At 34.2% G+C, this 26,958-nt stretch overlaps 2 protein-coding genes and 1 long non-coding RNA gene across 6 annotated transcripts; 2 read left to right on the top strand and 1 right to left on the bottom strand.

Annotated features, from left to right (window-relative positions):
• The first annotated feature begins 193 nt into the window (after window positions 1–193).
• Window positions 194–2,847, top strand: LOC7484392 (uncharacterized). Its single transcript, XM_002318202.4, has 7 exons — window positions 194–471; window positions 1,131–1,336; window positions 1,461–1,601; window positions 2,036–2,144; window positions 2,275–2,336; window positions 2,453–2,556; window positions 2,643–2,847. Exons 2-7 carry the CDS (start codon window positions 1,244–1,246, stop codon window positions 2,746–2,748), a joined length of 615 nt encoding a protein of 204 aa, XP_002318238.1. The 5' UTR covers window positions 194–471; window positions 1,131–1,243; the 3' UTR covers window positions 2,749–2,847.
• Window positions 2,848–5,132: 2,285 nt separating this feature from the next.
• On the bottom strand, window positions 5,133–10,611 carry LOC7484393 (methyl-CpG-binding domain-containing protein 13). Of its 2 annotated transcripts, none has more exons than XM_024582668.2 (6): window positions 10,340–10,611; window positions 9,088–9,180; window positions 8,856–8,951; window positions 8,479–8,625; window positions 6,876–7,536; window positions 5,133–6,557 (listed from the first exon to the last, which is right to left on the bottom strand). In XM_024582668.2, the coding sequence occupies exons 1-6, from the start codon at window positions 10,421–10,423 to the stop codon at window positions 5,344–5,346; spliced, it is 2,295 nt and encodes a 764-aa protein (XP_024438436.1). In that variant the 5' UTR covers window positions 10,424–10,611; the 3' UTR covers window positions 5,133–5,343. The 2 variants fall into 2 exon arrangements, with proteins under 2 accessions (XP_024438436.1, XP_002318826.2); XM_002318790.4 differs by having other exon boundaries at window positions 6,882–7,536; window positions 10,340–10,608.
• Window positions 10,612–24,787: 14,176 nt separating this feature from the next.
• On the top strand, window positions 24,788–26,906 carry LOC112323479 (uncharacterized). 3 transcript variants are annotated; one of them, XR_008056973.1, is made up of 5 exons: window positions 24,788–25,246; window positions 25,336–25,529; window positions 25,634–25,816; window positions 25,938–25,993; window positions 26,067–26,906. It is a non-coding gene; the product is annotated as an uncharacterized LOC112323479 (long non-coding RNA). The 3 variants fall into 3 exon arrangements; XR_002976903.2 differs by having other exon boundaries at window positions 25,648–25,816; window positions 25,938–26,906; XR_002976902.2 differs by having other exon boundaries at window positions 25,938–26,906.
• Window positions 26,907–26,958: the final 52 nt, after the last annotated feature.

The following is a 26,958-nucleotide window of genomic DNA, read 5'->3' as shown; positions in this document are numbered from 1 at the left end:
GTACAAGTGTTAACAAAAACTTTAAAGTCAAAATGTTTTTAAATTAGATAAAAATAAATCTCAATTTACAAACTATCAAAATATATATATATTGTTTGATTGATTTTAATAGATTAAAGCGGATCAGATAATACACATATGGACTGGTTTTTAACACCCGGAAGGAAGCATTAACGAAGCACTTTGGTTAGCCCTCCTTCAAAATCATCCAAACACGACCTAAACTTATTGAGGAAGCCCACGAAGTGGCAATCTGAGAAAATCCCAACTGTCCCAAGGCATGAAAGAAAAAAAGAAAGAGAAAAAAAATCTGAATATATAAATAAATTGACTATCAAAAACTAAAAACAAAATAAAAAAGAGCAGAAACCCACAGATTTTGTTAGTTAAAAGAAAGAAAGAAGAAGCTCTCTGAAATCGCATGCAGATTTAAGCAGGAGCAGATCAGAGCAGCAGCTACTACTCTTACATGTATGTGTCTTTGATTATTTCCATGACGTGTTTAAAAATTTATTTTTTTCTTTCCTTTTTCTGAATAATATAGGACCTGACATGATCATATATATATATATATATATATATATTATCTGGGTTTCAGTTTTTGTTATGTTTTTGTGATTTTCAATGCTGAAAAGCAACTGGGATTCTCTCACTTTCAAGCTTGTCTTCGGTTTCGATTGTGGATTGCTTTTCCTTTGATGGTTTTTGAGATGGGATCTTGAGATTTACTTGTAATTCAATTTTTTTTAGTATTTTCTAATTCAGATCGTGATTTTAATCAACTTTTTTTGGTTTTGGAAGATGAAAGTTCAGATTTTTTGTGATGTAATAAGAAGGAAAAGGGTATTTGTTTTGATTAGTTTTTGTAACAAGTCAATGATGACATGAGCAGAGATTAGTGGTGTGTTGGTGGCCAATATGAGGAAAAATGGAGAGCGCTTGTGGAAAGATTAATTATCTGCCGAATTCCCATTTTGTCAACAGTGATATTTGAGTGTGTTGAATAACTTTTCTGGCTATTAGAAACTTAAATCAAATGATAAATAATACATAAATAGAAACAGCATCACGGATAAAGCAGATTGAGTTGGATTTCTCAATAATGTGGATTATTTCTCTTTGTTTTTCAGGATTGTTAATTGACGAGCAGGAGAGGAATCTGTTTAAAATTGTGAAATCTTGTTTCTTTGAGACCTGAATGTTAGAAGGAAGAAACTAATTGATAAGATTAGACAACACAGAGATGTTCTCGTTGTTTTATGGCCTTTGGAAGTATATATTTAGTAAGACAGAGTTTCATGTGCTCATTCTTGGAATCGACAAGGCTGGGAAGACGGTAATGCTTCTTTTTGCCTCATTAGTTGAATTCATGTTAAGCTTTACAAATTTGTCATCTCTTCATTTATGTATAGCTGCCAGAAAGTTCACTTATTGTCAATGATTTGTTTGTGAATTTGTAGACATTGCTGGAGAAATTGAAGTCAGTGCACTCGAACTTGGAAGGCCTCCCTCCTGATCGAATTATTCCTACTGTTGGACTAAATATTGGTCGTATTGAAGTGGCAAATTCAAAACTGGTGTTTTGGGATCTAGGAGGTCAGGTATGTGAAGTTCATAAAAAATCAACTTTCTGAAACTATCTAAAATCTATGTAGGTGGGAATTTCATTTACTTTGGTAAGGCTTAAGTGTTTTTTCCTACTTTGTGGTTGAGCCAATTCAATTGCATTGTAGGTGCTCTGCTGAACAGCAGGATTTGATACCAGATTTTAAATCCTCGATCTTGTGTAAAAGAAAAATATTACAATTGTATATTATGCCATGCTTATTGATGTTAATTAAAAACAATAGAATATTATGCATAAGCTCTCTCTAGTCATTACTACAGCTGTTATGTGAAATGGGCTACACATAACATGAGATTTCAGTTAGATAAGTGATTTTATTCCTTAGTTTTGCTTTTTTATTTGATGTATAACACTGTATATGCATCACGCTCAGTTTTTGAAGTGTTTTTTACATAATTTTCTTGTTAGCCTGGTCTTCGCTCAATTTGGGAGAAATATTACGAAGAGGCACATGCTGTGATTTATGTAATTGATGCTGCTTGCCCATCACGTTTTGAAGATGCAAAATCTGCGTTGGGTAAGTGACATTCTATGGTTAAACTGGGGAAAAATATGCTGCTGTATGATGTGGCTGCAGTTTTAATAGTAGTGCAGAGCTTATTATTGGTAATAGAAGGATGCACTGATACCTTGAACTATTTTAACAGAAAAGGTTCTTAGGCACGATGATCTGCAGGGAGCCCCCCTTTTGATATTAGCAAACAAGCAGGTATAACCAACTGCATCTCTATTGATGCAAAGAATATGCATCGTGTTACTTGCTGATCTTGCATATTATTAAGCAAAATGAAAGTTTTTGTTTCTTGTACATCAAATTAATGGCAGGATCTTACTGATGCTGCATCAGCAGAAGAGCTTGCTCGATATCTAGACCTTAAGAAGTTGGATGAAAGGGTTTACATTTTCGAAGCTGTTTCAGCATATGATGGGTAAGTACATGCTATAACTTCAGGTTCATTCTGACAACCAATCTCAGTATCCAAACACCACATCACAGATTGATATTTGATTGCAGGATGGGGATCAAAGAAAGTGTAGAATGGCTCGTGGAGGTAATGGAACGAAGCAAGAGAACTGAGATGTTAAGAGCTCGTGCTGGTGTAACTGGCCCTGGTGCTTAGAGACTGTCCAATGCAGTTGTTTCTCCTGCTTTTTGTAGCAGCTGTAAATAAACAGAGATTGGATTTGATTTTACATGACAGAGTCCATCCATTTTTCAATCTCCCCTGCAGCAGCACACCTTCTTATCTACTATGCCCAGTGCCTGTTTTTTGACTGCTAAATGTTCAGAAGATACTTTAATTCTATCCTTACACTGCAATGGAGCAAGTCAGGGGAGGGAGGACACTCCATATCTGCTAAGAATGACCAAAGGTTGTTGGTGCATTATGTTACTGCATTTGCCTTTTGAAATGCTTTTACTACCAAAATTTAAAATAGCCGAGGTGCATTAATGTCCTCATATAAAGGTATTAAAGGAGTTCAAGATATCAATTGTTCCATTTTACCAAAGAAGTCTAATTATTGTTCATAAATTGAAACCCACAAGATGTTCTTAACAGATTCAAGTTCATGGAATGTGTGCCTTGTTGGCTTGTTCTATTCAATCTTAAGTGAGTTTCTCTTGGTTTTTCATGATGAGAACAACGTTAAGTTTACAAGAGACGCCTGATTCTTTTACTTAATTACGGCTGGAGAGCCAGAGGGATATATATTCATAGAAAACCCACCTCAATAACGACTTGTAATGCTGAAAATTCATGTGTTGGAACCCAGATATAAGGATGCCAATATTAGACGTTCAGATTTTCATCCTGGTAGAAAAGACATCTGATGGATAAGCTATAAAGGATATAAATCCACAGTTCTAAGCTGGTTTTTTTCGAGAACGACTACACAGTTAAACGAAAATGAGGTCTTGTATCAACTTGGCGAGGTCTGCAAAAGGGCATGTGTGCTTGCATCCTAACTAGTTCGGAACAGGATGACCTGCAGCTCTGGCTCTTTCCTTCACCAATGATTGCGGTTCTTATAGGAAAGAAAGACCAAATGAGGAAGAAGAAATGTCAAGTTTGTGCAGAGGAATAGTTATATGAAGATGAAGAGATCTCTTTAAGGTAAAACAAGCATAGAATGAAATAGCTCGAAGCATAATACCTCCCAACTAGATTCTGAGTCATTCCTCAAACAGACTCCAGTAAAATTCACAAGCATGCACACTAAGCAAAAATCAAATCTTCAAATAAAATGACCCTCCATGGTGAACAATGACTAATAAGTAACTATTATCTCCCCTTTCCACTGGAATCACACACAAACTCACCTCTAATTAGCACATAATCTGAGCTTCAATTGCGACAAATTTAACAGTGATGAACAGGACACAGAATCCAAAAGGCAATGAAAATGTAATAACAAGCACCATTTTACACATTTTTCAAGCATTCACAAGCAGCAAAACATAACATCAATAACATGTTCATGTATTAACTTACTGGATGCCTTGGGCCTTGCCTTAAACAAAATCTTATGCCTGATAATCCCAATAACATCCAATTCAACCTTAGATGACGGTAAGTCACCCTTGTTGTTGCTGCTGTTGTCATCAGCCTGATCGACATCCATAAAGCCTTTAACTTTCTTCAAAACCAACAGTGGCCTCTTCAAGGTCACTTGAGACCCTGTCAATTCATGATACCCAACAGTAAAGGTATAGCTTTCCTAAACCAAAACAACAAAAACCCACTTCACAAAATCACTTACAGAATAAAAAAACAATTAAAAAGATTAAAAACTGTTCTAATTCTCGCATCAAAAAGAAAATAAAAAAACAAACCTAGATATAAAGTATTTTTTACTTATAAATATATTAAAATAATATTTTTTTATTTTTTAATTTTTTTTTTTAATATTAACATATCAACCATCTAAAAACATTAAAAAAAATTAATTTAAAACTATTTAAACAAAATACAATTAGTAACAATGAAAATCTTGGAAAGTATAGGAGTAATATTAAGAAAGTTTCAACTATGGACTAAAGTAAAACCCTTTTGAACAATGAGAAGGTGTGCATTATTACTTCAGTTTTTTTTTTTTTTTTTTTTGAAAAATAACCCTGACCAAAAAAATTTGGTGAAATATCATATTTATAAAAATAATACAGTTTGTTGAGATATGCAAGTTTTATTAGTGTTTATAAATTAATCTTGAGACCCACAAGTCTCCCATGTGAGATAATAGCAAGTATAAATTTTTTTGTGACGCATCAACAGTTCCAAATATAGTTTTTATTAGTGTTTATAAATTAATCTTGTTAAAATCTTTCTAATATTTCTAAAAATATTATCCGTTGATCTTCTTGCTTCTTCATTAACCATTGGATCCGGCTACAAAATTTTGTTGACCATGCAAAATGGTCATGTAAAACACTATCTCTCACAAGATTAGGTGCTAAAATAAGAGCAGTCCTGCATGTAAAACACTATAGGATGGCTAAGATGAATTACATGCAACAACAGTCCCACAATGGACAACTACACTAGAAAATTTCTAACAGTTACAACAGTCATCGAGTTAAAATTTGATTACAACTACACTAGCACAAGGGTGAATCGGTACAACTAACAAGAGAACTTGGGATGATCTTAGTCTGAAAAATATAATCACATCCAGAAAAGTTCCCTGATCTGTACAATTGAATCACAGGGGACTGCTTATCTTCGACGTTTATTGCTTCTCTCTTCACTATGTAGGCGTCGACTAGGTCCAGCTGCAGCTGCGTATCCTAAATTAACATGTTTAGTGTGTGGCAATGCAGGCCCTACCAAAGCTGCTTGATTAAATGATGGCTTCTCTGAAGTGCCAAATTGCTGGCACAAAAATTCAGTTTGGCGAAACTCACCTACATTTGGCAAGGTGAAGCCTCTACTTTCTTGCGGCTGCGAAGACCTAACTTGCGGCGGAAGGTAATCCTGAACCATATCAAAGTCCAATGGAAGAGCACCAGTGAGAGTTTTTATTGCAAATTCGATGCAGGGGTCTGACCATGCATCTGCAAAAGGTAAGACGAGAGGAGATACTGGCTTCTCATCAGACTTATTGCTAGTTCCAACCGCTCTAGCATGTTCCTCTAGAATAGACAGATTTCCATTATTCCCAATGTCTTCCTTGCCAGCATGGTTGTCCAAAGTAGCCATGCCCACAAATTCATTGTTGCTTGATCCTGGTGACACTTTAATGCTATCAGAATCATCAACGGATGTTCCAGTGAGAGTTTTTATTGCAAAGGCAATGCATGGGTCTTGCCATAACTCCTCAAGTGGCAGGTCAAATGGCAGTCCTTGCTTCTCATCACCAGTACTGTAAGTTTCAATCTTTCCAGCATGTTCTCCAGTGGCGAGGTTCCCAGGAGGGGAAGCAACATCATATTGATGCTTCTTGTCCCCCTGCTTTCCTGATCCTGCCTTTCCAGCATGCTCCACATCCACAATAGCATGTTTGCTCTCATTTGAATCCACCGGTATTTCTGTGCTTTTGGAGGATTCAAATGCATGCTTTGTATTCAGCTCAGTATCAGGGTCACCACAAGAAGCCTGCTCACTTGTACTAGCAACGATCTCATTACTTGGTTCAAGTGCAGCTCGACGAGCCCGAGTTGCTGCCTTCAGTTCTGGTGTTGGAGCTAGTGGAATGCCAGCAAGACGCTTCGAGGCCCGACGAGGAAGGTTAAGATCAGTTTTCTTCCTGGATTTTCTAACTCCAGTCTTTTTACTTTCCTTTTTTGTCTCCCCAACTTCCACTGATGGTTTATCCTGTAGAACAGCTTGCAAAGGATCTTCAGCCTTAACAGAATCACTCTTCTCTTCTGTTTGGTTGGAACCCTTATCCTCAAGAAATTCTGAGCTGCTTGATTCTGTTCCTACTCCACCTGCATCGTTAAGAAAACTCATACTTAAGGTTTTAATAAGCAGATTCAGAGTCAACAAGCCCCAGAAATCCACCCAACAGATCCCACTCAGGATACCCAAACAATTGCATGTCCTCTGGCAATTTGTCAAGTTACACTCATAACCAACTATCAAGTACTCAAAAGGGGAACAATTTCCCAACTACTCCTTTCCATCTCCAACACTCAGCTCTTTATTGAAAGAAGCGGGGGGGGGGGGGGGGGGGAGAGCAAGAAGGGCAAAAAAAAAAGAAAAAAAGCAACTACACACATTTTGCTTGGTAAGAGGATAGAACATACACTGACCAGAAGTATGCTTGGAGAGAATTGTGCATTCTCCTGCAGAGGCTGAATTTAGTATCTGTTCATCCTTAACAATTCCACCCAACTTCAAGCTCTGGTCACTTATAATAGAACTAGGTGTTCTGTTGACAGCCAGTTTTTGCTTCTTGATTACAGAGACAAACTGATCAGAAGTACGCTTCGAGATAGCTGTGCATTCTCCTGTAGAGGCTGAATCAAGTACCTGTTCATCTTTAGCAATTTCACATGACTTCAAGGTCTGGTCACTTACAATTTGACTTGATGTTCCATCGACCTCCAACTTTTGTTTCTTGGCTATGGAGACGCACTGATCAGAAGCATGGTCGGAGACAGTTGTGCATTCCCCTGCTGAGGCTGAATTAAGTGTCTGTTCATCTTTAGCTATTTCGAAAGACTTCAGGCTCTGGTCACTGACAATTGGACTTGGTACTCTGTTGACTTCCACATTTTGTCTCTTGGCTACAGACATAAACTGATCAGATGTACGTTCAGAGCCAGTTATGCACTCTCCTGTAGAGACTGAAGTGAGTGTCTGATCATCTTTAGCAATTTCACATGACTTCAAGCTCTGGTCACCTATAACTGGATTCTGTTTTTCATGGACTTCCGACCCTTCTTTCTCAGCTACAGCTGGTGACTACGAGATAGAAAAAGGAAAAAACACTCAAAAAGTCAACAAATTGAAGATTCCAAATCTAAGCCAATCAATAGTTTCAACTGGCATCCCAAGGAAAATCAGAAATGAAATTTGGCTAATCATCAATGTCACTAAATGCACCAATTCATGCATCTTACACAACAAAGTATATTGTGTAAGTGTTGTTCTGGGTATCAGTTTTAGAAGTAAGAACATACAGAGTGACATCGCTAAGCAAATAATTGAACACACAAGGGATGGAAAGATTGGGGTTACCTGAAAGCTTATACACTTTCACACTACAGAAGCACAATAACTTTTAGAGGCAAGAAAAGGTGGGCAAATTAAAGGTAAAGTAGTTTTCTGCTCTTATGCCACTATTTACACATACACGGACATGATGGGGAAAGAGCAACTTGGACCAGCAGTTAGAATTCAAAAGAGCACTCAACTGTCAGAGGCAAAAGGTTGGTGCTAATAGCTTTCTTGACTCGATCTTAAAAAAAGAAAAAGGGGAAAGGGTAAGGCATTTCTAATGCCATTCACCTATTGACAGATTAGAAGAAAGATGATAGAGCTAGATGAGATTGACCAGCTCATGTTCCAGATAGTATTCCGCTTTTGGAGATGATGAATGGTGGTTAAATAGGTCTGAGGATGGGTAAATAAATCACACTTGTCTTACCATTAAAAGCATCCGATTCAGGTTGCGTCTATTTTCATTATTCTGGTTGGTCAACTCAGATTGGACAATTTGACAAATTTAAATCTATAGATTGGCCATCCTGAACTGACCAAAAGAGAGATTGACCAAACTAACAAAAAAAATATACTAGATAAAACTATACAAGGAAAAGGTTGGAGAATGCAACTAAAGAAAATATCTGCTTAATTGAATGTATAAAGATGTGAGAATAGAAAGGTATTTATTGATGCACCCACAAAAGTTTTATCATCTTCCAACTCTACATCATGGTTTTCTCTATCGTTTCGCTTGAATGCCAGCCTTCCTACGACACCACTTTCAATGTAGCGACATGCATCCTTCATGGAGCGGAAAACATACCCGCTAACAGGGTCAGTATACAACTGCAGAAAATAGCGATAAGTTAAATTCTATACGAATCTTTAGAGGCTCAACTGTATTAGTAACTCAATAACTTTAGAGCATAAGTAGTAAGCAAATTGAAGTTAAAGATCCATGCGAGTATTTATAGAAACAAGATTTGAGAGAATTGTGGATAAAGGGTGATGTTCATGTCAAGGAATAAGAAGCTCGTACAGAAGTTTTTCCATAAGGAGAAGTACAGGCTGCATACCGAGTCTCTTCTGATTCTTCCACCCTTCTTTGTCACTTTGATTTCCTGGGTCCATCCCAGAGGTAACCCTTCTGGCACAGTCTTCTCAATTAGAACCTAGATTGCTTGATAATTAGAAACTTTTTTCCCTAAATTGAAAATATAACCAAGAAAAGATAGAAAGACAAAAAGGGCCAAAAGAGAAGCATGCTTCCTCAGACCTCATTTGAATGAGCCGGTCATTGCTTCTTACCTTTTGTTCAGAATTAGGATGGCTGCCGTTGAGATAACGAGAAACCTCAATCTTGGAGTTGAATCTACATCCACCCGAGGGAGGAAAGTAAAACTGCAATAAATACAACGGTTAAAGATAAGATTTTCAGCTGATAGATGATTTAAAGCTATCACTCCATTTAACATCGCTTTATTGCTGCATTTTTACTTTATATAACTTTCAGCAGATAATCAAAGTCAAGCAGAATCATGTCTTGAAAAACATGGCCATGCCTACATTAAATAAGAGGTGAGAGAAGCTCGGATAAGAACACTATTTCAAGTTGCTGACAAATAAAAAGCCACCCAGATAAGATGTTGCAACCCAAAGACTGTCACCATTCCTCTAGAGAATACCCTTCCATCTCAATAACAAGAAATTGTAAATATTGGAGGATTAAGCAAAACAATAGTAAGCCTTTTACTGGACGCAGAAATCATTTTGCCTTCCACATACTTTGTACTCTAGAATAGCATGATACAATCAAATAAACATCTTTTGTAAAATTGAACAATTAAAATGTTCACACTTATCTTACTTGTTGTGCATGGCTTCTCCAAACAAAAACAAAACCCTAATGCAGCCTTGAGTTATACGTTTTCTAGTTTCCACAATAGGGGGCAAGAGGAAGCTATGGGAAATCACTATTGGTCTAAGTTCCCTATCTAATTGTGTTAACAAATATTTACTTTTCGGAAAGTTTAATGATCATTTTCTTGTCGAGACATGAAAATGAATTTATAGTACTGCTTCATGGTATCCCAATCCAACAGCACAACAAAAGAATTTCACTTTGCAAATTTATTCTTTGTACAGCTCAAGTTTGAGACTTTCATTAACACAAATTTTGACAGCAATTTCTAGAAGTACAGCAAATGTGCAAGCAGCTCATGCTATCCAAAATTCAACTCAAACTTTCCATCCTTACATAGTACTAAACACTACCAATTACTGCATCACCTAAAAATCAACTTACCTCAACAGAAACTAAAAAGAAAAATCCATAAATTAACTTGAATTACATCTGCACAAACCTCACCAACAAAACCCTAAAGCCCCAGAGATCCAAAAGCAACAGATAACAAAACCAAAAGGATCATTTCTGCCGCAACAAAAAAGCAAAGATCTTAACTTCACACAGAGCTACATATCCAAAACAACACAAACCAACACAGCAAGACTAAATCTTGAATTAACAAAGAATGAATATAATTAAACAGTATTCAATTACCTTATCTTTTTTACCATTATTTCTCACTTTAACTTCTACCCTCCAACCTTCCGGTAACCAGTCATCAGATTTGGGGTCCCCCATCTTCCCCACCGTTGTCTTTTTTCCGGCAGTGATCACCAGCAACTCAAAAAAACACAACTACCACCGTTTTTTCTTGAACTAAATAAATAACTGTTTTTTTTTTTGGGTGAGTCAAGGGGCTTTGCTTGGAAAGGAAAGATATGGGAAAACTTAGGACAAGATGAGTGAGGACCGTATCCCACGTGTTGCCAAACTTCTTGTCTTCCTATTTGACCACACACGACATTAGCATTAAACAAGTCCCTCTCATCAAAGGGAAATAGCATGTCTCTAAAATTTTAGATGCTGCCATGTCAAAGTGAAATAAATGCGAATAAGCAGTCCCATGAAAAGTATAAGAATACTCCATTTTATTATTATTTTTTTAGTTTTCTCTCTTCGCTTTATTTCTATCTCATAATCACAGTAAATTTCTCGTATCTTAACTACTCACATGTTAGTTTCCTCCCATGTTAGCATTTTGGATTTAATTTCTTTTTAGTAATTATCTCGGACTTGAATTAATGAGTCAAAATAAATAGAAATGATTAAAAAGAAATTAGCATGTTTTTTTATATATAACTTATAGGTATAGTTGCAATTTACACAGCAATGATATCTTGTGATTTCTCGAATTATTTGATGGTTTGAATATAGATATATATATATATAGTTTAGGACACTTGGATTTAATATTTTAGTAGCAGATGGTGAGGTGAATTTTATTTTATTTTTCATATAAAATTAATTGATCATATAACACAGCATGTCATTGGAAAATTCTCACACAATATCTCATGGGTTTGATGAGAGGATCAAAGCATTTTTGTATCAATTTTTATTGTAAGAAGTAGGAACAGTACTTATTGTAAGAAGTAGGAACAGTACTTAAGTTGTATAAGCAAAATGCAAACTTTACGTGTCGTGTAATTGATTGTGTGGCTAAACATTCAAGAACTTTTCTTTTCTTTTCTTTGTTCCCTGGCTACTCTAATTTCTTCAATGTTTGGGAAAATTAAGTTAATGGATAGTGTGATTTTGGAATCTGATGCTACTTGCAATGTGGTCCAATTCTGTAGTTTTCTTGGATTTGTCTTTGGGAAGCATCATCAATCTTATCCTGTCTCCATGTTAGGTCAGATTTTCTAACACCCCATTGACCGAAATTAGAAATATTCTATTTTTTTTTTCTGTGCTATGTTGCGGGGGGATAGATTAATTTTTTTAACATAAAAAATATTTTCAAACTATGATAATTTGAGTGAATTTAAATTAACTTAATTAACTAGCAATCTGAGATAACCCCCAAGGAAGGAAAGGAAAAAAAAAATTCAATGTCTAATAGTCTAATATCAAATGATAAAATTAAAAAAAAACGAAGTTAAACCGGGCTAATATTTGAAACCAACAACTCTAGTTATGAGACTGAGATGACCATACATAATACCAAAAAAAAATCTTGAACAAATTTATTAACCATCAAAAAATTAAAAAGAAAACAAATAGTAATAAAAATAATGATGACCAAACCTAGTATAAAAACTAATGAAAGAAAATAATGAAGGACTTAATCGAAAAATAAAATAAAACAAGGATAAAAAAAGAAAAATTAAAAGAATAAGAATCAAGATTGGATTAAAAAAACAAATGAAATAAAATGTTGATGGACAAAATTAAAATAAAATTAAATAAAAATGATTAAAAAAGAGCAATTAAAAAAATAAGGACTAAATCCAGAAAAAAAAAGAGAAATAAAAATAAAATGTTAAGGGACGAAATTGAAAGAAAAAATAAAACAAGCCAAGAAAAGGTTAAAAAAAAAAAGCAACAACCAAGAGACTAAGTACAATATTTGATATATAAATAAAACAAAATCAAATGGAAATAGATGAAAAAAAAATCTAAAATAAAGAAAAACCAATCAAAAGAAAGAGGATTATAATTGAATTTTTTTTCTCAATTATTTTTTTATTAAAATAATATTATTTTTACTTTTTTAGCTAAATAAAAAATCAAGCAATTAACTATTGAAAAATCATGTCAACACCTATTAATTTTTTTTACCAATATTGTTTATCAAAATAATGTCATTTGTACTTCCTACACAATAAAAAAAATTCGATTAACTCTAGTAATCTTGATCATTTGACCTAACCCGTAACCTGAGACATGATAAGGGTTGACTCATGAGCTAGGTTATAAAAGCTTGATAAAAAAACACAAATATAATATGAAAAATCAATGATATTAAACAATGAGTTATGAAAATTGCCATAAACAAAAATAGTCAATCAAGAAGATAACTCAAAATAAAAGGAATTCCAATCATAAAAACGAGGATGAAATTAAAAAAAAATTAAAATCAAATGATGAAGGATAAAATTGAAAAATAAAATCCAATTAGAAAAAAGATTAAAAGCAAAATAAATAGAAATAAAAAGAATAAAGATCAAATTTAAAAAAAAAAAATCAAATGCCAATGAATCAAATTGAAAAATAACTAAATTAAATTCAATACAATTAAAAGATCAAGGACTACTTTGTAATTTTGCAAGACCATCACACTTTTTAGGGTGGAGGAGAGAGAAAAGAGAGGGGAAGAGAAAAATTATCGGAGCTCCGCCGTGTCCTTGCAGTTAACACAACCACTTTTTCTTAACTGATTTAGTTATTTTTTTTTTATTGATTTATAAAAAGATTATAACACCCATGACTCCACGTGATAATTGTAAAAAAAACGAGGTATAATTGTAAAAAAACCGAGGTCAAGAAATTGAAAAATACCCCTTTACGTTAGACCAAAAAAAAAAGTTGATCCCAAGGGCTATAGGGTAATTAAATTGTATAAAAAATATGAATTTTTTTTTTAAAAAAACCCTGTTTTATTAAGGATATAAAAGTAATTACACTATGTAATAAAGATATAAAAATACAAAATTATCTCTGTATTTGTTTAACTATTTAATTTTTTTTAATTATTTTACTTGAATTATACTGTGCAAAATCTACATGAAACTACTATTATCTCTTAGTTTTATTTGTAATAATTGTAATGACTTTAAGCCAATCATCGGCAAGACTTCAAGCTTAAGATGGGGTTGGAGACTTTTGACATTATGCTTTAGCCTTGCTGAGATATCTAGCAACACTTGTACTCGTTCCAAGACCAGGTTGACTCATCAGACAAACAGAAATCGGGCCTCGGGCCTTTAGTATGTGTCTTTTGGGCCTTTAGTATTTACCAACAGGATGTGTCTTTTGGGCCTGCAGGCTCGGAGGAAGGACAGCCTTTTGAGCCGGATTGATAAAAGAGATGAGTACTAGATAGTTAATGTCTAAATAATCGATTTAAACATATTAATTGAAAGAGATTTAGATTTAATGTGTGAAAATAAGGATATCGTAGTAGATAGTTACAGCTTTTTTAGATCAAGATTTTGTACAAGTTAGATTGAATTAGACATAAGTTTTAGCCTTTGATGGTACGGATTAGAGGAGGAATCATCCAAAAATAAAATAAAATTATTAACAATACCTACACATTCTTTCCACTTTAAACAAAAACAATGAGGGTAGAGGAGACTCGACATTTTGTATTCTTTATTATTTTGAGAGTATAAAATTTCATTTTAAAACTTTCTATTTATTTATATTTATATTTTTGTGTTTTAATTCAAATATATTTTTTTTTTTTTTTACATATTATTCTTTCTATTTCAGGACACTAACTGAAGGATCTAAATAAAATGAACTAAAAATATCTCCCAAATAAATTTAAAGATATCCTTTCAAAGAGAAAAAAAATCCAAAAAACATGGATTCGAGTAAGGAACATGAGCCTAAACACTAGGAACATGGGCGCATGAATGCCTAGTGCATGAGCATTATATAGTGCATGCACACCCAGTGCACCTCAGTGGGCGTATGCCCAGCTAGTGCTAGGCATGCATCTCATTGCCCTTGTGGACTCGAGCTATTACGCCTGAGCCTAGCATGTTTGAATCCAGGTAGCGTGTCTAGACCTACTTTCACCTTTAATGGCCCGGGCACCTTGCCTAAGCCTAACACTCACCATAAAATTTTTCTCGAACCCTACGTGGGTTCCTCAATATTTTTATATTGATCCAATATGTATTATTTTGAGTAGAATATAACTCAAAATATCACAAGGATGAAATTACACTTCAACCCCCTTCCCATAAAAGAAAAGGATTCATGAGTTATAAATACACTATGAATCCTTCAAGTCAAAAGTTCACAATTTCTTTATTTTCAATATTTTTAGCATACATATTTTCAGAGTTTATATCTCTAAAATATCATCGCATTTTCTCTCTCCACAAAGCTATTGACTTTACCATTAAAGACTCATCACATCTATCAAAAATAACTTTTTACAGGTACCACCCATGGTCATCTGAGTTATCAGTCACCACCTGCTACTACCACAGTTACTGGTTACCTGCATTACCAAACATCACCTACTACTACTTACAAATCCTCTAGACCTTTTATATAGGTCATCAGATACTTTGACTATAAAATATAAATCATATTACTTAAATTAAAAAATGAACCAATCATCTAATATATCACTCTTATTCTTAAATATTTTAAATTTTGGTACTCATCACTAACTAAATTATATTTAAAAAACAATTAAATCAAGTGATTATTATATGAAATTATCATATTTTTAATACTATGGGAAAGTCAAAATAATGTTTCGTCTTCGTGAATGCTGTTCGATAAATTTGTACTTGTGATGATATCATTAAAGCCATGGACTGCGAACTTGGACACAAATGTGTCACATCAAAAATAAATTACGGAAACAAAAAGAGCAATTTCAGGAGTCAATAATAATAAAAAAAAACCTTCTTCATTCTTTCCGTTGATTCTCTTCTTGTTCCATCAATTGCTCTTATTTTTTCATTGATTTTGATAGCTCACTATTTTTGGTTACTTTTTTATATGTTTGTCTTATTGAATTGCACTCCTACGTCTGCTCTTTTTTTTTTAAAAAAATTATTATTACCATATTTTCGTTATATAATTATTAACTCAGTAGTAAGATTTGAACCACAAATTAAGAAGCTTAATCCGAGTTGATCTTATTTTTTTTAAATCAAAACAATGTTGTTTCAACTAGATTCTTTAAAAAAAATCAACGAGTTAATGACAGGGTTTTATTCGAGTTTACTAGGTCATAGGTTGACTCAAGTTTTTGACCGGATCAGGCCGGGTCACTTCTCTGTTTTCAATTTAAAACGATCCAGGTCTCGGGTTGGCTTGCTGTCTATCCAAGTTTATAAACCCTAGCTCCATGGATCAAGATATTTGATGCAAGAGGCTCCTGGGGCAATTTGGGTTCTGGGATTGAAAATGACATGCAATTTGATGAACGAGCATGTTGAAGCATGTTTGAGTAGTTTTCAAATGCATAATGGGCCCTTATGTAGTGAGCCAATGTACTTAACAAATAAGAACATGGTGAGGAAAATAAAAAAATAGGAAAGATGCAGTTGTGAGTAATCTAGGTACATGAACTGAGGGCAGGAGGCCAGGAACAATGGCTGCAAGCATTTGAAAAACAAAACAATTCAAGAGTTGTTCATGATCATCCAGAGAATCTTGCTGCAAAGGAATATCATAGCATAGGATAATAAACCTATTCATAAATAATTAAACCAATACAAAGATCAATAATTTTGGTCAAAACAGAATTATCTAGCTACTTCTTGAAATCCATTATTCTAGTAATGCTCCGTTCGGAACGAGGTTGCACCTGTACCTGCGTGCAAGCATCAAAATTAATGCTTTTCATTTAAAAATACAGGTTCGCTGTCATTCCTAAACAGGCACTAAGATTGTATAGTCCTCACCAAGAAAAAAAAGCTTTAATATAGTAGTCTTCAAAACTGGATGTATAGAAATGATCTAACATGGGAAATTATGCGTAGATTATTCTAAAAAACTAAGAAAAAAAACAGTATTTTGTAGTTCAATAAATGAGAACAGAATGGAATCATGTTGATCCAATCAATTGTGAAGTGGGTTTGGTCCACTAGGAACAAGCCTGCGTGATACCGAGTGAACTTCCTTGATCTTGTTATTGCTGGATTCTGAAGCCTTAAAAATGGCAGAACGGGCTTGTAGAAACGTAGAAGAATGTTTGGTTTCGGACCCTTGTTCTATTTCTCCGTTTCCGATAGATCGTTTGATATCGCGGCAAGTGGTGCCATGGACTAGTACCAGGAACACCATCAGGAAAATGAGGAACAGTTGAGAATTTTTATTTTTCATGATGTGAATGGTGGGGATAGAGAGGTTGATAGACGGGATAATGGATTTTTATAGAAGAAGGAACAAGGCAGTCTTCTTGTTTTTGTGTCTGGTGAGGCAGGTTCTTAAGTTTATTTATAGGGGAGCCATGTCAATTGTCAGGCCAGGCCTCTTTTTTTTTTCTTCAACATTTGACATTCATACATTATCAATCCAGAATTTTTCAAATACTTCGTTGAGGGCACATCTGGCTTAACTCTCTCAAATCACATGTTGACATTTGAGCAAGTCAAAATGAGTTTGAATTTTGAAAATTATTATATAAATTGGATGTGTGTCTGGTACTGTAGCATGTAGATATTTTTTTAAAAACATTAATTGAAAATATATTAAAATGATGTTTTATTTATTTATTTATATTAATACATCGATTTAATATCTTTTCAAATGAAAAAAATAAAATACTTAAAAAATAAGTTAAACCGAAGCTGCGCAATGTTATTACATATGCATGTAGTGTTGATCGATTCGGTCCCCATGAGCAACACAAGCTGATGATGATTTCTTTCAAGAAGTTAAATAGCACCCTGAGAAAGGCACCGAGCCTTACAGTACTCACTTAAAGGAAAAATTTCTCCTGAAAATACATGCAAGAATTGAATCTCAAAACCTAATTAATGGATCGAAAACAGGTCCCAGGCTGGTTAAACATGGCAGATTTTCAAGTCCTACAAGAAGACTTTGTGTGGTAGAACACTTTGCGAAGCAAAAAGCATGACTTTCACCTAATTATTTATAGTTTTCTGAAAAGAGTCTTAAGGCCTTTCCTGAATAAAATATTTTTCTCCGTAATTAGGCTGACTACGGAATGCACACGCCAATTTTGGTATAATTTATCAGAATACTACTGGTGTTGAGTGTTGACCCTTCATGCCACTTGGAGGTTTATTAGTACATATATCATAATTTAAACGCTAAAATCCACAATATTTTGTTACAATGTAATGTTTTTGTTAAGAAAAAGAATGGTATATGCTCTCTGTTGTTGTCTCGCAAAAAGGCAATATGCAATGCTTCCAAATTTTCCGGATAAAATTAAGTCCAAGAAGAAGAAGTTTGAACGCGTTAAAATGAATTTAATTTTTTTCTTTAAAATTTGAATCGCGTTTAAATTTTGTCAGAGTATTCTAAGTGCCTTTTCCCTAGATGAAAATTAGAAGATGCTACTTTTTTTAATTTTCTTTATCTCCCTATCTATTTTTGAATTTCTTTTTTATGTTTTTTACTAGTTAATTTCAGTTTAGTTTCTCCTATATAAACTAGATTGGTTTAGCTACTTGTATAAACTCTCGATGTGTTATTTTTTGCGATCAATTTTATGAATTATTGAATTTTAAAAACATTACACTGCGAGACGTGAAATCTGTAGATTAGGGAAACAAAGTAGAGATCACCAGTTCACCGGCTTTGTATTTGTTAAACCTGATAACTCCAAGTTGATTGTGTCAGCGTGCAGGCTTCGCCAACTTAGCCAGGACAAGATGACATAAGGATCAATCGACACAGCTAGAAATGAAGTCGATTCACAGTTTTTTTTTGCGTGTGAAGTGATTTGACCTGCGGCAATTTTTCTATTATGAATGAAATAAACATAAAAGGTTACACGAAAATCAACACCTTAAATATTGTGAAAATTTAATCTGGTGAGGTTGGACTAGTCAAGCATGAAGCATAATTCGGAATCTTGAAGAGGCAGGAGGATGGCTGAGGGAGTAGGTGGGCACCCACTACACATAGGGTGGGCTTTTGCTAGGGAAAAAATAAATTAATAACCAATCTCTAAGATGAAGATGATGCAGAAAGTAACAGAGCATGACACTTGTACCAATCTTATAATATAGTTGGTGAACTGTGAATAAGAAAAATGGGTTCGGACAACTTATCCTGTCTAGAATTGAGCTCAATATGATGCATCAGTTTCCCCCCCGACGATAATGGTATCCTCGAGCCAGTTTCTGCATCAAATCTTTTCTCGAAAAAATACTAAAAGCATGTCCTCATATCGGTTTGGTGTAATCGGAAGAATAAATTTCTCTTAGATGCTGGTTTTAAAGATCGTCTTCAAAAAGTTCAGAGATGGAACAAACCTCCTTGATCACAAGAACTACCCCTCGGGACTTGTTATGATGCACCTTGTTAACTGCTGACTTAATTCACTGCCTTGAGCTAGTTCTTGGAGGGCATTTATTCCGAATTAAATTACTCTTTAATAATGTTTACCATGCATATATAACACAGATCAATGTGAAGATTTCATATCTTTCTGTTCTATGTTAAGTTAGTCATCCACATGATTAATTTCAAGATATTTCCAGTTAGTTTCATTTAAGTTTTCCATACCATCAAGCACATCTGACCATCATCCTACCAACAAGCAGATAGGGACTCGGGAGTGGATGTTCATAGCTAGAATATTTCAGTTTCCTGCCAATATGAATTCATGGTTTAACTATCAGACGGCAGTCCAATACTAAAATGTTTTTGGAACAAGTGCTGATACTACTCGTGTTCTGCCATATGGATTACTGATGCAAGATGCCAAGAATGATTGTCTTCGACATTTGTAAATAGTATTAAACAAGGTAGTAGATTTGTATGCATGCATGATCCACTTTCTAGGTTGAAAAGGATGAGAAAAGAAGAAAAAAGGTTGCAATCTAGCAACTAACAAGTCAACTGTCAACCTCAGCCTAGTTTTTGTAGTCTTTTCTCCAGTCCCACCTAAAAGGCTACACTGCCCCCTTGGGTAATCAGTGCTTTGATCACTGGCTATCTCCTTGCTATCTGAACACCATATTTGCTAGATATATAATTTTCTTGAAGCAATCCAAGATAACAAAAGATAATTGATCATATAGTTGATAATTTCGACTGAACTGTATGATCATCATTTAAATATACGTTTGGCTAAGCTTGAAATCACGTTTCAACCATCAAAAGTATCGAATTGATGCTTTTCACGTGGTTGAAACGGAGCCTCATACTTCGATGCACAGTTTACAATTGCTACTACTACTGCAACAGGCTCGTGAGAAACAAAATGAGCTTAGATTAGCACTACACAACTTCAACATGGTAATTAATCCATGATGTACTCTTACAACTGAATCTAACTTTGGTTCAAGGAAAGAATGAAAGAACCACAAAGGTTCTTTCATTCTTGACAAGAACCAAGTGCATTTTTCTGTCTCCAGGACAACACTGGGAGCTTCTCATGGAAACAGATTACAAAAATTGAGAAATCCAAATCAATTATGAAGTGGATTAGGTCCACCTGGGACAGCCTTATGAGATCCTCCAAACAATTTGTTGACCTTGTCATCTTTGGATTTCACGGTGTGAGAAATACCAGGCAGATCATACTGTGGAAATGGAAGAGGATACTTGGTGTTAATTTGCTGTTTTTCTTCATAGGTAGTCCAGCTGACATGCCTACAAGTAGAAGAATGGAGCGAGGCTAGCAAGATTGTACTGAAAACTAGAAGCGAAAGTAAAGGGCTATAAGTCCTCATGATTTGAGTCTTGATGAGGGAGGCTGTTGAGAAGGAGCTTCTTTGAGAGGGTTTTCAGGCAGAGGAAACAGGCAGCTTTGAGTAATTCTAGTGGGTCTAATGTCTACTTATAAGGGGATCAGGCAGCCTGATGGGAAGGACGATAGGGCCAAAATTAACAATCAATCATATTTGAAAGACATGAAAACCCATTTTCTATTAGCCCTGCCTCATATAATTGACAACCACGAGTTCCCGTAAAAGGGTTAAAAGAAATGGCCAAGTTTTTCAAGAAACAAAATGATTCATCTCTAACTGCTCTGACCATTAGGATTGGGGTAATGAGTGCATGTTGAAAGCCCTACAATTCATTTGATTTTTCTTTGTAAGATTGTCTTCATCTAAGTACAAAATCAGTTGCTGGAACTAATTTTCGCATCTACGTAGATTGATATCATCTCTTCGATCTGGTTAGAGATGGATCATTCATGCTTTAACTAATATTTCATAATTTCTTTTTTTAATTTCCCATGATCGAGAGAGTTGAAATCTGGCAATAGGAAATGATTTGAGGTATTAAACATGAAATTAGCTGGCAGGGCAGGAATTACGAGACAAATCCTGCGCACTGCCTTTGCATTGAGGGAACAAAGCAATAAATAAAGTGTACGCATTTGATATTGAAGTTTGATGAGATAGCTCGATGATCACCTTCAAACTGCCAGCACAAAGAAAGCGAAATTTCCTTCTTCAAAAGAGTTAAAGAGCCATAACTGTGGTCAAACAGTTGGCTTTAGTTGGTGTATCTGTGCAACCCTCTTGGGTGGTGATTAAATCGGATTAACTATGATTAATTTAATTTTTTTTTAAAAAAGAAGTTAAAATAGAGTTGTGAGTCAACTGAGTTTTGACTAGGTTACCCAAAATAAACCTTTTTATTTATTGTAAAACTTGATCTAAGTCCGATTCTAGATCCTCCGATGAGCCGGGTTGGTTTAACAACCAAACAATGATATAGATTTATAAACAGTCTAAATTATACTTTCTTCAAGAAAATATATTAAAAGATACGATACATATTCAAATAAATATCCATTAAATGAATCCCCACCACACTTCAAATCATAGGATACCTCCATGAGATTTTTGAGGCTCACTGTCGTGCAATAGTTGCCCCAGGACACAGAGGAAGCTATTGATTATAACTTGGAGAGGAAAATTGAGGCAAGCAATGATTTAAGGGCTCTAATGTGCAGTAGTGCTTACCTCAACCCAGTTTCTAATTTCATTATTATAACTTGCAAGTTGTGCCTTCTCTTAGACTTCCAGCGCACTTGTACAGGAACCATGCATGGAGAGCTTGGCAGAGTAGATTTAATTCCTTATGGTGGGGGCAAATATTCAGAAGGGAAGCAAACTAGTCGTTGATTTCAAGAAACAAAACACCAATCACCAAGACACAAGTAACCCGCTGGATCAGAAGGAGAAACTTGTAGTTGTAAGAAATCCTTGAGGTGGGGCCATTGATTGACAAGTAGGCAAGTTTTGGGCCTACCATATTAAATTTAACAAAATATATATGATGTGACTGTTTCACCGTAACAATAGACACATGGATTACTAGTCAAATTAAAATTTTTCCTTTAAGCGGAAGAAACGGTGACGTTGGTTGTGAGGGTGCTTTGATTTTTTCTCCTTATTTATTGGTTATTAAAAAATTATTCAGGGTATTTAAGTTTTTTTTTTTAATTTTTACACAGTAAAAATATGTTTTTACTCTCGAAATCAGTAAAATCTAGAACTGTTGACCAAGAATTCTCTTCATTTTTCATAATATTTTAACCAGTAAAAATATTTATTTACTCCAAGGATAAAAAACAATTGGGTTGTTGGGCTAGGGTTTTCTGGGTTTTACCATTCTTCATGTACAATAAAAATACGAATTTGATCTTAGAAAAGATAAAAAATAAGGTTTTTATTTAGGGATATATTTATACTTTCACACAGGTTTTTGGATAATTAACAAGGTCATGATGAGTGTTTTTGTATTTTCACCTTGACTTTTAATTTTTTTTTAATAAAAAAGCTGCTTTCGCGTGCTAGGCATGCGCCAATGAGTGAATGACATTCACGTCATTTAAGCGGCATGTTTGACACCACCTGGTGGCCAAACCTAATCTTTTGTCGTCTCTTTGGTTGCGCCACCATGTTCTCTTTCACATGGTGTGCTGCGTCACGACATATGGTGGTCAAATTGTTGCTAGTAGTTTTTTCTCTCTTTCTTTTACCTCTCCTACCAGATAAAATGCATGATTGTTCTCTTTGTTTTTTTGTTTTTTCTATTTTAGTCTTCATTCTTTTAATTTCTTACTTCGTTCTTATTCCTTTTATAGAAGTTTTGTTTTGTTTTTTTTTTTCAATTTAGTTCTTCAATTACATTTCTCATATGTTTTTATTTTATTTTATTTTATTTTCATCCTCATTTTATTTAGATCATTTTGTGTAATTGATTTTGTTTCCTGGTTTCTTCTTTTGACATTTAATTTGTTGGGGATTCAACTTTGTATGATCTTATTGTTCTGTATTAGTTTTTTTTTTAAATATAGGTTTTGTGATTATCTTCAATTTATTTTCTATGAGTTTATCTCAGTCTCATATCTTAAGTCACGAGTTTTGCTTGTCTTTTTTTAATACAAGTTTTTTTTTTAAATTGTTTTGTTTGTGTTTGATTTTTAAGATATTATTCTAATTCATCTATAATTTTTTTAATATATAAAAATGAAATTTATTTTTCAAAATAAATATTTATTTTTAAATAATATTTCTAATATGTTTGGCCTTTCGTTATATATTTTTTTTAGTGTAAGTTTATTCAATTAATTTTATTTGTTTTTATCTTTTAGGTCACATGTTGTTTTTGTGTGAGTTTATCTTTTATTGATTTAAATAAATAAGTTTAGTAAAAACAATCGGTTAAATATTTTATTTTGTATTATTGAATATCTTGATCTACATTTATTTCTTAATTTTTTTAATTTCTCTTTTGGTTGTTGTTAACTTCCTCTTCTTTTTTTGTTTATTTACAAAGATGATTATCGATTTATTTAATTGGACGATTGTATATGTTTTTTTATTTTTACTTTGAATTTTTTTATGTAAAAAAACACATCAAAGTAGAATGTATACCCAGTATTTTTCTGGAAGAAAACATTTACAACCCGCAGCGGAGAGTGGGTTAGATAGCTAATTAACAATAAACTAAAAGAGGTAGTGTTTCTACTGTGCACCACCTCACAAGACACTATTCATTTCAATAGTGTCTTTTTTTTTTGTTGCTTTTGTTCTTTTTTTCTTTCTAAATCTATGTTTCTCTCTCTAATTTCATTATTTAACATTTGATTTATTAAATATTGAGTCTTATAATTTATTATGGTTTGCTTTATACATCTTTAACTCGGTCTTATAACCTGTTTCACGACTTTGACATGTTAACTCTATTGACTCGAATTTTTTTTTAATTAATATATTTTTTTTAATTTCATCATTTAACATTATGTTGATTAAAAATTAGGCTTCATGATTTATTTTGGTTTGCTTTCTATGAAGTTGTCTCGATCTCATGACTCGGGTTATGGATTTTGCGGGTTAATCCATTTGACTTTTTTTTGCCTTTTTTTAATTGATTTTTTTTTAATTTCATCATTGAGTTGATTATGAATTAAGTTTCATGATTTGTTTTTGTTTGCTTTTTTAAGAGGTTATCCTAGTCTTATAACTCGGGTCACATGTTTTGCGTGTTAACCCTGGTAGACTCGGGTCATTTTATTGTATCTTGTTTTTAGATTGATTTTTTTTTTCAATTTTATCCTTCAACATTGAGTTTATTGAAAACTAGGTTTTATAACTTGTTTTAATTTGCTTTTTGTAGAATTATCACAGTCTCATAACCTTGGTCGAGGTTTGTCAGGTTAATCCAGGTTGACTCAGATCTTTTTTTCTATTTATTTTCTATGAGGTTATCTCGGTCTCATGACTCAAGTCAGGGGCTTGACAGGTTAACCCATGTTATTTTTTATTAATTTTTCTTGATTACATTTTTCAACAATGTGTTGATTAGAAATTGAGTTTCATAATTTATTTTTATTTGTTTTATATGAGGTTATCATGGTCTAATAATATGGGTCATGGATTTGACCGGTTAAACCAAGTTGGTCTAGATCGATCCAATATGTTATCATTTCAATTATTTTTTTTAAAAGATGGTTTTGAATTTTTGTGAGTAAAACTATATTTTCACCGGTTATCCGGCTTATCTTTGAAACCATTAAGTTATTTAGGCAATGTTAGATCAACTTCCATATAATTTTAAAAAAATATTACTAGAAAAACGTTAGCAACACTTGAATGTTTTTATTTTTTTATGTTAAAAAAAATTGAATAAATCAAATGATCTAGTCGGTTTCTAAGCCTAGAGGCATTTTAGCATGTTGCCATTATTAGTTAACAATAGTCATAATTATGCAGTTATACTTCCTTTTCAATCCTCTTATGGAAAACAAAGATAAAGACATCAAATGTGTGTCAAGATGTAGGGCAGTTGGATTAATCCATGTAATCCATCAATAGAGATCAGTAAAACTGAATCCCTAAGGGAGTTGTTCTCCTCTTTGTGCACTATAATGGCATCTTTGATTCTGTGTTGTTCTTGTTTTGCTAAGTTTGAGTTTCATGTTTGAAGGAAGGTTAAGCTTCATATGCTAGCAGGAAAACTTGGAGCTAGATAGACAACTCAAGGTGTTGAACAAACCACCTATTAGGAGCAAGATATCAATGCTGTCAATACACTACCATATCTTTGTTTTCCTTTTTCTTGGACTGGACAAGGATGGCAGTGTTAATGATTGATTGATATCCAACTCCTAATAAGGATGATAGTGTTATCGATTGCATTGATATCTACAAGCAACCTGCTTTTGATCATCCCTTGCTTAGAAACCACACAATTCAGGTTTGTATAAGATTTAGCGAATGGCTTGCAATAATCATTGGAGTTCTTTTGCATTTCATGATCTTGTTCGCATTCAATGTTGTTAGCAGCTGTGGCTCAGTTCTCAGCTGAAAGAATTTACGACAGCAAAGTCAGAATCTGTGAAAACAAGCCCGCGAATGGGGGTGGAATGTCCACCGAGAACTGTTCCCATCAGGAGAAAGATCTAATGAGAGCAAAATCTCTATCAAGATTACTCCCTTCAGCAGATCTTTCATTTGTTTCGAACGGCATAAGATGCTATGTGAGTCGACCTTTACATATGCAACAGCTGAAGCATAGCAATTTTCTTTTCCTTTGTAGCCACCTCCCCTCACCATATTTCTTGTTAACATTGATGTAATTTAGGAGTTTTAATGCAGTTTGTGACGGCTCAAACTGCTGTAGACCCATCTATTCAATTTTATGGACTCAGAGGATCTGTCAGTATATATATAATGAAACTGTGACTCCCAACCAATACAGTGGAGCTGGAGTTTACTAGGAAATGATCTTAAAGGTCAATTTGATGGAATACACTATAGATGGGTCGTAAGTAACCTGTTTTCTTTACTCATACAATGTTCTAAATAGTTTTCCTTGCATGCCTTTCTCTTCTGTAACTACCAATGCCTTTAATACAATTCTTTATCCTTTTGGGGGCATGCTTTAGGTGAATCCTGGATTATATATGGAGACAACAAAACGCGAACTTACAGCTTCTGGACCGTATGCCCCTAAAAGAAATCTTGTACTTCAATATTTTGATTCTGCATTTGAATTGATGATGATAGTAATGCAGTTTCTTTTGCAACAATGGAGGCCAACAATGGGAATAGTGGATGCTATGATCTTCGTTGCCCTGGTTTCGTTCAAGTCAGTCCTCAATCTTGTCTAGGTTTAGAAATTTTAAACCAGTCAACATACGGTAGGCTTCGATATTTGGTGACGTTTCAAGTTCGTCAGGTAACACTATAATATTATATGTACTTGGAAAATTTTCTATCAATGGAATTTCTTTCTGATATCTAACACATTCTTGTATCTGATTGCCGGATGAAACGGAAATTGGTGGTTAGAAGTCCATGGTGGTGCTGATCAAGTTAGAGCCAAAATCATTGTCACAGGCTGAGGTGATTTTGCATCAGATGACAATTTGGAGGACAGGTCTACGATCCTGCAAATGATCCTCTGCCAACCATGGGAAGTGGTAGCTTTGAGCCGCCAGAGTTCAACAAGACTGGTTTCATTTCCAACATTCAGGTTCATGTTAAGAACGAGAACCCCCCTCGTGAACCTGGCTTGGAAGCTTATGCAGACTTCCCAGCTTGCTACCAAGCCAAACTTCTGGGAAACACAGCAAACCCATACCACCTTGCCATCATGAATGGAGGACCTAATCTATCGCCAGCATGTAAAAAATGAAAATCATAAAGGGATTGTATAGTCGTTCAATGGGAATTGCATGGCATGCGTAAGAGAAGCAGCGGGGCTCGGCATAGCTAAGGATTTTACGAATGACTACTGGAATAAAAAGATTTTCAATTTCTTATCTTTGCTTCTCGGATCACCAAGCACATTCGGCATAGCTTGGGATTTATGAAATAGACTCAGATGGAATAAAAAGATTTTCAATTTCATATTTTTGTTTCTCAGATCACTAAGCATAATCTAAGCAGATTTACAAATGGAGG

Source organism: Populus trichocarpa, chromosome 12 (assembly GCF_000002775.5).
Source record: "Populus trichocarpa isolate Nisqually-1 chromosome 12, P.trichocarpa_v4.1, whole genome shotgun sequence".
Taxonomy (NCBI): domain Eukaryota; kingdom Viridiplantae; phylum Streptophyta; class Magnoliopsida; order Malpighiales; family Salicaceae; genus Populus; species Populus trichocarpa.
This window is presented reverse-complemented; position numbering and strand designations above follow the sequence as displayed.

What these genes read in the sequence shown, in the direction of transcription:
- LOC7484393 (XM_024582668.2), bottom strand. Translation starts at nt 10,423, where the DNA reads ATGGGGGACCCCAAATCTGATGACTGGTTACCGGAAGGTTGGAGGGTA. An exon ending in ATAATGGTAAAAAAGATAAG is followed by an intron (nt 9,181 to 10,339) that starts GTAATTGAATAC and finishes TATTTATTGCAG; the next exon opens with TTTTACTTTCCTCCCTCGGG. An exon ending in TGGAAGATGATAAAACTTTT is followed by an intron (nt 7,537 to 8,478) that starts GTGGGTGCATCA and finishes TCTATCTCGTAG; the next exon opens with TCACCAGCTGTAGCTGAGAA.
- LOC7484392 (XM_002318202.4), top strand. Translation starts at nt 1,244, where the DNA reads ATGTTCTCGTTGTTTTATGGCCTTTGGAAGTATATATTTAGTAAGACA. An exon ending in AGATGCAAAATCTGCGTTGG is followed by an intron (nt 2,145 to 2,274) that starts GTAAGTGACATT and finishes CTATTTTAACAG; the next exon opens with AAAAGGTTCTTAGGCACGAT. An exon ending in TGATATTAGCAAACAAGCAG is followed by an intron (nt 2,337 to 2,452) that starts GTATAACCAACT and finishes AATTAATGGCAG; the next exon opens with GATCTTACTGATGCTGCATC.